Source organism: Pipistrellus kuhlii, unplaced genomic scaffold, assembly GCF_014108245.1.
Source record: "Pipistrellus kuhlii isolate mPipKuh1 unplaced genomic scaffold, mPipKuh1.p scaffold_m20_p_3, whole genome shotgun sequence".
In the NCBI taxonomy this organism is placed as follows: Eukaryota; Metazoa; Chordata; class Mammalia; order Chiroptera; family Vespertilionidae; genus Pipistrellus; species Pipistrellus kuhlii.
Window position 1 is genome coordinate 126,198,217 of NW_023425529.1, and position 10,952 is coordinate 126,209,168.

The 10,952-nt window shown below is 46.2% G+C and overlaps 1 protein-coding gene across 5 annotated transcripts in view; it reads right to left on the bottom strand.

Annotated features, from left to right (window-relative positions):
• PCDH9 (protocadherin 9) overlaps positions 1-10,313 on the bottom strand; it is a 900,785-nt gene extending 890,472 nt beyond the window's left edge. For all 5 annotated transcript variants that reach the window (XM_036456728.2, XM_036456724.2, XM_036456726.2 and 2 more), the window contains exons 1-2: positions 9,730-10,313; positions 5,245-8,460 (exon numbers count right to left, since the gene is read on the bottom strand). In XM_036456728.2, the coding sequence (XP_036312621.1) occupies positions 5,245-8,325 (3,081 nt within the window). In that variant the 5' untranslated portion in view covers positions 8,326-8,460; positions 9,730-10,313. The remainder of the gene's footprint in view (positions 1-5,244; positions 8,461-9,729) is intronic.
• Positions 10,314-10,952: the final 639 nt, after the last annotated feature.

The window sequence follows — 10,952 nt, forward strand, 5'->3', positions numbered from 1 at the left end:
AATGATTTAAATGTAACACTTTCATACTTCAACCCTATCGTGTAATGTACTGTGAAAAGAATTAAGATGCCATTTGTAATATTTTGAGCGTAATCTATAGACATTCGATATGAAAATGAAACTCCAAGAGTCAAAATAATCTCCAATTGGTTATGAAGAAACCTAATTTGAGATGTGACATTTTTCATTAAAGGTAAATTCTGTTTTTTACTATTTCACATACTTTGTGCTATTATGAGAGGCTGAATATTTAGTTGCTATCACTATGCATATGCCATAATAATATATCATTATTTCAAGTACCGTCTTTTACAAGGTAATGATAATGCTTCCAGAGCCTGCTCTGTGACACCATAAGGATGACTCATCTGAAACTCAGGGAGCAAGCATCAATTGACAGTGTTTCTAAATATAGAATTAATTGCAACAAAATTTAGAAAACAAGATAATAGAATATTTTGGCTACAGAAATTTGTTTCCTCTATATGAATAAATGTTTGGTTATGCTTAACACAATGGCAATTTTTTATTTGACCCTCCTTAAGGTCATTAGCAATAAATGTTAGCATTTATCTTAAATATTACAGCTTAGATGTATCAAGCTGTGAAAAATATCATATCTTTGTCTTATAAACCCAAGAGGAAAGGGAGCCAGTTTGAATTAGTGGCCCAACCATGTTCCAGAATCCTGAGTCATTATCTAAGGGTATTATCTGGGTATCCTCTACCTCATAAACAGAGTCCATGATCAGAGAGCACTTAGCCAAAAGGAGAGAGTAGAAAGAAAAAAAACAACCACTGGTAACATGTTAAATATAATTTGCAATTTGGGGAGTGATTTTTCTCCAAATGCCACCTGTGTTCAACCATCACAATATACTGCAAAATTTAGTAGTTTAAAATATCTTAAAGTTTTTGCTAGCCTCACATTAGTTAACATTTTCCTCCTTCAGTTTCAATTGCATTTTTCTTTCTCACAGTTCTAAATAGCAATTCTATGACTGTCTTGTGCATTTTGCATGACATAACAGCATTTCAGTAGTGTTTGTAGTGGGATTACTCAAAAATGAAAAGTAATCATAAATGTAATATAGTATCTCTAAATGATTGGGAATAGAAGCAATTCCCTTTATACTGCGAAAGTACATGTATACACTTGAGAAAAGCATGCATACACATTTTCAATGTGTAATTTCTTCACTATGCACACAAAATATATACTAGCAAATACTTACTCTAGATTATGAAAAGTAAAGTAAGGATGTTTACGCTCTAAAATGAGCATTTCATTTAGAAAATGAAACATGACTGCTTACCCAGAACCAAACTCTAGTGCAACTATCACAGATTATTTCATGACTGGAAGAAGTTGTCAAATGTAAACAGGTCACTTTTATGTTTTTCTTTATCATTTTCATTTGTACCCCCATAAAAAGCACACTGGGGCCAAGAAAATTAATTCCCTAAAGCTGTCAGCTGGGTTGGGAAACAGCTTACTGTAAAGCCTCCAGCTATAATAAACGGCTGTCAATAGTGAGCGGAGAGTTGGGCTGTGGAAAAACAGGTCCTCTGGAAATGATCATCTGAGAGGGAAACGAGCTGACATTTCTCCTTCCAATGTGCTGAGGCAGTGGTTCTCAAAGTGTGGTCCCTGGACTAGCAACACCGGCATCTCCTAGGGTCTGGTCAGCAATGTAAATGTTCAGGCTGGACCCCAGAGGTACCAAATCAGGACCCCGGGGAGTAAGGCCCAATAACCCAATTTAAGGAACCCTATAGTTGATTCTGAGAGAGCCTACAATTTGATACTCTCATATTTTAAAAGGCATATCCGTTAAAAAAAAAAATCCTTTTCTTTTAGAGAAAATACACCAGTGCTTGCTATTATTTAAAGCCCTATTGGAATTAATAATATTGTCCTTCTCTTAACTCTATTAACAATGAACTTCGCTTATTTATGAATAAACATCAAGATATAATCTTGCTTGAGAAAGAAAAGAAAAGAAAATTCCACTAGATCTGTGAGTGCTAAGGATACTTCCAAAAACTCATAAAAAATAATTTGTGGACAATTCAGGGACATATCTGTTAAACACAAGGAAAAGAAAAGCTTGGTAAAAAAGAGTGGATGAAGAATGTGGCTTACAATTGTTTCACAGGACCTTTGCAGGGTCATACAAGGGAAAACAGGGGGTTTGGTGTGTGTTTGCGTATGTGGGGGGGGGGGGGATAACAATCAGTGCACAACAAGCAAACTCATGGTTAAAAGTCAGACATTATGTTTCCACTGTATAGATAATACAAATTAATAGTATTTAAGTTTGGTAACCCTTACTGAAGAATCTTGCGTTTCACCCAGGCATCAATAAGAGGCATTAGTGAAAGGTGTTCCTGTTTAATAGCAATCTGAGCCTACTCAACTAAAAAACCTTCATAGATTATATGTAACTTTACGAATTTCTTTGAAAGCTTTTGTGGTAATAAATCTTACTTTTCAAAATTGTCTAGCTTCAGGAGCACATTTAGTATGAAAGCCACCAGTTGAAGTAAACAAACTAAGGAAAAATAATTTTTACCTTTTTGTTTTAAATTGAGTGTCTTCAGATAATAATTATAGAGTTCAGTGGGAAAAATTAAAAGAGTAGTATATGATTTATGTTCTCATTCATAGAAAATATGCCTTTTCATACTAAAATTGTACATGTTGCTATCATCATCGTCTTTCCTTTCTCCCAATATTCTTTTTCTCCAATATCACAATTTTTCTTTCTCGTCATGAAAATGTTTAAAAGGTATAAGCAAAGCCATTACCATAGCTTTTATCATAATAGCAAATTATAGCTACATGTGACCATCAAAATGCCTACAAGGAGAATTACACAGTGACACATGGTCTCAAGAAATGTCTAAATTGCACTTTAGTTCCAGTTAGCAAATTACTCAGCATCCTATTTCAAAGATGACATCATACAAACAAATATTGTTATGGCTAACTTAGGCTCAACAAAAGATCTTTGCCATACTTTCCTAAAATGCACTTAGCATTTATGTCACTGTCCTATAGTTTCAACTTTTGGGGCAAAGTCAGAAAAAGTGGGTCTGTATATTTGTGCTACAAGGAAATGAAAAGAAAGGTGATGTGGGAAGAATATCAATAAGTTTCTTTGGAAAACAAATTTCTGTTTTATATTAAAAGTTTAAATCATGTTAGTTTTTCAACATATTATGCAAATCATGTAATATCATCAGTTTATTGTAAATGACCTTCACATTAAAAGTCAATAATAAAAAGCAGTTTTCTTTCTTTTCATTAAAATAGTTGTTTTATACTGAAACTCATTTAGTTTCATAAATTACTTTTTCTTACCATGATTAACTATTTACCAACTTTTATAAACCTTCAGTAATCTCAGAAATATTCTGAACTTTAAAACTTCAGCTTCTTTTCTTTTAAAAAGATGATAAATTTAACATGGAAATAAGCCATTCCAACATCCAGTTATATCTTTCAACTTCACATTCTCACTAGAACTTCTATACTGACTTTTTAATTCTTTTCATTCTATGTATTTAAGCTCCAAGTATACTTTTAAATTGTTTTAGTTTTTATTTTTCTTTCTTCAAGAAATGGAGATTTTAGTTGAATAATTATAATCAACACATTTAATGATCTAGGAGTATCTATGTGATTCATTGTCAAAATTATTTTTATAAATAAACACAAAATCTTAAAGTGCCTCCAGAGCAATAAACACTAGAAGATGAGAAGGAAATGGAGTCTCAGTAAGATCTTCTACCCCACCTCACTTCCACTTGGGGGGAAGACTCTTCAATTTCCAATCACTAATCAATGACTGTCAATAAATACTACATGCACATTTATTTTGCTTTACTGTATTTTCTGAAATCTACATATTCCTTATTTGAACAAATTCAGATGGGCCAGCACCATAGATGGACTCAATACCAACCAAGATCGAACATGGATTGTGAAGTGCTAGAAAGGTGGTGTGGTGAGAGCTAATCACAAAAGAGCAAGCAAACGAACTGAAATGCCAGTTGCTCCAGAGCAACTATCATTAAATAAAAGGTATCTTTGGCTGTAGTACCAGCATGATGTCTCCCTCCCCCCTCTCCTTGCTACTGCGGGATTGGCACCTGGCCAGCGCAAGCACATGATACCCTAGTGCCATCTACAGGCTATTATTGACACTCAAATTCCGTGGCAACAGACAAGCACCAGTGAAATAAATTAAACAGTGCTGCACTTAAGTCTTTATTAACATGGAATTATTAGACCTAAGAAAAACTAATTCTGGATTTGGTTGAAATATGAGTTTCTCAGCCTCTTAATCCCTCTTCCTATGGCATATTTCACAGTTTAAAATGAATTATGACAGATCACTTATGCATTACTAGGATGAGAGAATATTTACAATGGATTCATTCTTTTCTGTATAAATGATTAAATCAGGGAGACTGTATTCCTTCTTTTTTTTTGTTTTTTTTTTTTGTTTTGCTTTTTGCTTTTTGCTTTTTGCTTTGCAAGAGTACTTTGGCCATTGTGGACAATCTGCAAATCTTTCTATGCAATACCCAACTTGCTATATTACAAATAAAATCATCTGAAATCAAAAAGAGGACCTATATGGCTTAGTTGCAAACTATCCACAACCATGTGCTTCATAGCTGATGTACATTTAATATTCTACCATCTTGTTTAGAGACTAAAAAAAAAAAAGTTAACCCCTTTAGCAACCATGGCTCCAATATAATCACTGTCAGCCCTTCAAACGTCATTTAACGCTTGAGATTTGAAGGTGACTTTTTAGAGGAAAAGGTCATGTGACAGTGTCGAAGCCGTCAATTTGGGAGCCCGGGGAGCAGGAATTTGACATATCAGGACAGGTTTTCTTCTTCAGCCAACGTTATCCTGGGACATTTTGGAATCATTTCCTCTTTTCATCTTTTGCCTTTTGAAGCAAACTGGGAAGTTAAATAATTCTCAGGACTCAGAGAAAATTTCAAAGCTGTTCTAAAAAAAAAAAAAAAAAAATTCTTGACTGAGCCTCAGAGGAAGAGAAAAAGGGGTCAAGTTTTTTTTTTTTTTCTTTTTTCTTTTTTCCCTCCTCTTTATCACTATGCTAAAAGTTGGACCAACACAACAGACACCCTGGCACGTCAGTACTGGTTGACTGGGCACTTGTATGCAGTACTTATAGACCAGTAAAAGTGCTCGTTTACCTGTCTGGTGTGTAAGGGGCCCTTTGTCTTGAAGCCTCCTTGGGAGCTGCACTCCGAGGCACTGAAGTGATCTGAGCTAGTGGAGGAGCGTTTGGAAAGCGTGTCGCAGCCCCCGCCGACGAAGGTGTTGTCCAGGGGGAGCTCCTGGATCACGTGGTGCTTCTTGCCGGACAGCGGGGTGTCGGGCTTGAGGTGGAAGGCGGGCTGCGGGGAGGCGGACTTGTAGTGCTTGGCCAGGTCCGGGCTGCCGGGCTTGAAGGTGGTGGTGGGCGGCGCGGGGCCCCAGTCGAAGCGGCCCAGGCCCTGCTCCTCCAGCTCGGCGGCGGGCAGGCTGCTGATGGTCCCGTTGATGGGCTGGTGCGCCGCGGCGTCGTCGTCGTCATCGTCGCAGCGTTTGGACTCGTCGATGGTGACAAAGTTCAGCAGGGAGCTCTTGGGGGACCTCCTCTTCTTCCTCTTCTTCTTCTTGCCCTGCTTGCCCCCGTCCTGGTTGGGGGACATCCACTCGGCGGCGGCGCCCCCCTGCTTGCCCCGCTGCTGCGCCGCCTTGAAGCGGGACGCGTGGCGGCAGCGCACCAGCACGGTCACGAAGATGACGGCCAGCACCACCATGGCCCCGGCCACCACGGCGATCAGGATGGTGAGGTAGTCCTCGTTCTGGTAGGGCTGGCTGCTGTCCCCGATGTTCCTGTCCAGGGGCGTCTCCAGGGTCCTGCGGATGAGGTCGTGGATGTGGGAGGCGTTGCCGGCCGTGTCGTTGACATAAAGGAAGACGAGCACGAGCGTGTGCAGGGCCCGGGGGTAGCCCAGGTCGCTGATGTTCACCACCAGGCGGTGCAGCCCCACGTCCCCCGCCGAGGGCTTCTCCTCCAGCGTGATGTTGCCCGTGACCGGGTCGATGCGGAAGAGGCCCTTGCCGTTGCCGCTCACGATGGTGTACTTGAGCTCGGCGTTCATGCCCGTGTCGATGTCCACGGCGAACACCTCGGCCACCACGGAGCCCGGGATGGCGGACAGCGGCACCAGCCGGAAGGACGTGTTGGACGGCGGCGAGATGACCACGGGGCTGTTGTCGTTCACGTCCATCACGTTGATGGTGACCTTGGCCGTGGAGGAGCGCGCCGGCTGCCCGCCGTCCGTGGCCTTCACGTCGAAGGTGTAGGAGCTCTGCTGCTCGCGGTCGAACGACACGTTGGACCGGATGACCCCCGAGGCGGGGTCCAGCACGAAGTTGTCGTGGTCGTGCAGGATGGAGAGGGTCACGGCCTTGTTGTCGCCGGCGTCGGCGTCCGTCACGGTGATCACGCCCACCGTGCTGTACTTGGGCAGGTTCTCCGACACGAAGAACTGGAAGTGGTTGTGCGTGAACTTGGGGCTGTTGTCGTTCTCGTCCAGCACCGTGACGATGACGGCCGCCTGGCTCTGCAGCGGCGGCGTCCCGTTATCCCTGGCCGTGACCGTGAAGATGAAGCGCTCCTGCTCCTCCCGGTCGAAGACCCTGGAGGCGGTCAGGACCCCCGTCTTGCGGTCCAGGTCAAAGAAGGAGGCGTTGGGGCCCAGCTGGTACACGATGTCTGCGTTCTTCCCGCTGTCCTCGTCGGTGGCACTGATCGTGGTGAGGTAGAGCCCCCGCCGGTTGTTCTCGGAGACGGACAGCTCGATGACAGGCTGGCTGAAGATGGGCGGGTTGTCATTCTCGTCCTCCAGCTTGACCCTCACCAGCGCGGTCTGGTTCAGACTGGGCTTCCCCGAGTCCGAGGCCACGATCTTAAAGCTGAATTCTTTGGTGCCCTCGTAGTCCAGCAGGGAGGAGGTCTCCAGCAGATACTGGTTGTCGTACACGGCCTTCAGGTGGAACGGGACCTCCCTCTCAATGAAGCAGATCACTTTGCCGTTCACGTCCGTGTCCTTGTCGGAGACCGTGATCAGGGCAATCTTGGTGTTGACGGGGTCTTTCTCGGACAGGTACACCGTGCCGTTGATGGGGCTTATGATGTACCTGAGGTCTATGTTGGGAGGGTTGTCGTTGACGTCCGTCACGTTGATGGTGACGGTGGCTCGGGCGGGCGTGGAGCTGCCGTCACTGGCCAGCACTGTCACTTTGTGGATGGCCGTCTCCTCTCGATCTAAGGACCTCTGGACAGTGATGAGCCCGGTGGTGTTGTTTAAAGCAAAGAGCCTTTTGGTAGCAGGGGCGACCTGGGCACCAAAAATGTACCGGATTTCAGCGTTGCTGCCTATGTCTGCGTCCGTGGCGTGGAGCTGAATCACAGAGGTGCCCACGGGAGCGTTCTCTGGGATGTGGACCTCCACCTGACCCTCCTTAAACACCGGCCTGTTGTCGTTCACATCGCTCACTGTGACCTGCAGGATGGCCGTGCTGGACTTCTGCGGGGTGCCCCCATCCTCCACCTTGATTTTCATCACATAGGTATCTTTCTGTTCTCTGTCCAAGTTTTGCTGAACAATCAATTGCGGCCACTTCTCCCCCTCCGGAGTTTCCACAATATCCAGTCCAAACACACTCTGCCCATTTAACAATTCGTAATGCTGAACCCCGTTGAAGCCTGTGTCGGGATCTGTGGCCGATGGGATTGGAAAGCGGCTGTTGATCAAAGTGTTTTCTGGAATCGAGATATTGATGACCGGGGATGGAAACATGGGGGCATTGTCATTGGTATCCTTCACAATTATTTTTATTTTGATCAGCCTGAAAAAATCATTGGGGAGGATCACCACCTCAAGTTCAAAGAAACACTCATTCTCCTCAGCATACGAGGCGCCCGCACAGAGTTTCTCTCTGTCTATTCTGTTGGAGGTTGTGAAAATCTCCCCAGTGCTGCTGGACACTTTCACCAAAGGGGCATCCCCAGCTTTAGAAACCAGTCTGTAGACAAGACTGGCGCTGGTCCCCGTGGCAGCATTGATGTGAGAAATGTTCAGGTCCTTTGGTATGTTTCCTATGGGCACATTTTCAGGCAATTCCTCTCTAATCGTGTAAATAAGTTCTTGAGCTATTGCGGAATCCAGCCTTAAACAGGCAATCAGAGCAGCCAACAGGTAAAAATCCCTCAGGTCCATGATAATGTATTTATTTTCTTTTCCCGAATGCTAGGGCTTAAAGGTTCCCACTGAGGAAGGGTGCACGGCTTGCAAGAGGAAGCGTGCATGGGCTGGAGGATGCATTACATCTCATCGCTTATTTGGAGACAGCCACTGTCAACACAATTGTACAGACAACATTATTCTCCAGCACACAGGAACACACAGTCACGAAACATTACAGCACATTTTCCACTGCATATTGGTAAACATGGCAGTTTGCTCTGCCCCTGTTCGCAAGTTAACTCTGTGGATGAAAACACTCAATGTCCCCCGCTTGTTGCATCTAGCCAGAGAAAATAAAACCTTCTACTTTTGAATTCAGGACAGCTGCTATTTTTACCTGTAGTCACCCACACTGTTTTTCAGGACACGGTTTAATTCAAAACACGCATTCTTGAATTCTTGTTCTCCTCCCCTCCCCCTGGCTTACCTGCCTTCTGGTTTCTAACCCACCTCCCTTAATTGTTGGTTATTATTTTTTTATTATTTTATTTTTAGGTGGAAGTGAAAAACACTAAGTATTTAGCTGTGCTTCCTGCTAACTGCTTTGTCACATGTCAACTGTGATGAGTTTTCGTCTCTGCCACACTGAGTCATCTCTCTTCTCTCTCTCTTTTTTCTTTATTTCTTTCTAAAAGGACTATGCCTTTCTTTCCCTCCAGTTCTTCAACTGCCTTCTCACACAATCTTCCTGGGAAACAAGCATCGGACATGCTGCAGCATCAGCAGCAATAGTCGCCGGCCACTACAGATTCGTATTGCCTAAAAGCACAACACCAAGACTCCAAATGTCTTATCCAGACCTTGCCCTCGTTTCTCCATGTTGCCAAATGAACCCCATTAGCATTAATAAACACATGAAAAACTTTACAAAATCATAAATATGAGATTTCTTATCCTAGAGGTGAAAGAGAGTGTCAAGGTGTATGCGAAACGCAGCAATATTTCCATGTAACGGCACAATGTTTTCTACAGAGCCTAACAGAGGGGGTGGGGGGGATGCAGTTTCTTAACCCTGATCTCTGTTATAATATTAGTAACATCTGCCACACATCAATACTGCAACCCAGTAATGCAGGTTAAAAGGCTGCTGCTTAGATGCTCCCCTAACTGCTATTGAAACGGGTGCAAGGCTCCAGACAGCCACCCACTAGAGTAAAACCGGTCAGTTCCCAGGCTCTGATCTCATCTGCATTAGCCGCACGGTAGCTGATGCCCGTGATTAGTTCCGGCAGGGTGGTGCAGGTAGGGATGCAGAGACAGCCTGGTAGGTGAGTTCTGCCCCAGCCTTCTACCCAATTACAAACATCCTCCCGTCCGCACCGAGGACATATCTAAACACAAGCATTTACAATCGTGCATGCGAAACTTTACACTTACGTTAGTTGCCTCAACCTTTCCCCTTCCCCGGTATGCTGCTGCAGTTAGGAACGCTCTGTTCCCACACATAGAAAGCCATGCATCTGGTAAGCACCAGTTTGGGGGAGGAATCAGGAGCAGCCAAACGTTTCCTCCCGGTGAAATGTGTTGCTTCGGGCTGGCAAATTAGCAACTCCGGAGAACAAATTCACAGATTTGTCGCTATTCTCCCCCCACATTCCGTCTCCTCGATTGCCCAGGGGGTCTGGGCTCTTCTGGTATTTGGCACGCACGGCATCCAGCCGCACTTGCTCAGCTCAGGGGTATGTTCCACCGCATCCGGCATAGCATTTCCCTCCGATGGCAGTCCTGCTTAAGTCCCTAACTTCTTGTAAGGAAACCTCAGAGTTGGGGTGATGGTGGTGATCCTTCCTGCGGCTCTCCGGGGGCGGAGTGACAGGGGCTCGAAAAAAAAAAAAAATCCCTCATCGGTTGTTTCTCTCTCTCTCTCTGGTGTGAGAGACTCTGGGGCGCTTCTTCCCGGCTGGCTCGCTCTCCCTCTCCCGCTTCTGCTCCTCGGCCCCTCTCTCCTCCGGCTCCCTCTCCTCGCTCCGAACTGAATTTCTTGATATAACTCTCAATAAGCCCACAGGGAGGGCGTGACGGCCCGGGCCCCGCCCCCGGCGCCTGATTGGCCCGCGTCCTGCGGTGCGGCAGCCGCGCGCGAGGGAGGGAGGGAGGGAGGGGGCGCCGCGCGGGGAGGGCGCTGCCTGTCTCCCAGCCCCCCTTTCCTGCGCGCCCCCCTCGGCCGCAGCGAAAACGCGGAGAGCCGATCCCGGCCCCGGGAGAGCGGGCTCCCGGCGGCGCACGGAGCATGCCCGGCGGGGCCGGCCGCCAGGAGCAGGCGGCTCCTCCGCGCGCCGCTCCGGGCGGCGATCGCCCGCCGATCCCGGCGGCCTGGCTGGCGAGGGCGGGCGCAGCGGGGGACCGGCGGGCGGGGATGCGGGGATGCGGGGGATGCGGGCGCCGGTCCAGGGCTCCTCCGGGCACCGCTGCGGGCGGATGGAGGACGCCGAGGGCACTCCTATCTGGCGCACCTTTCCTTTTCCGAATGGAGGGGCCAACATGCAAAGAGGGGAGTCCACCCGGAGTCCGAGGCCGGCCGGAGATGTAGGGTCACCCCTTCGGTCGGGAGTACGGGGCCGGCCGGTCTCCGGGGCGCGTGGGACAGACAGCACGACCGG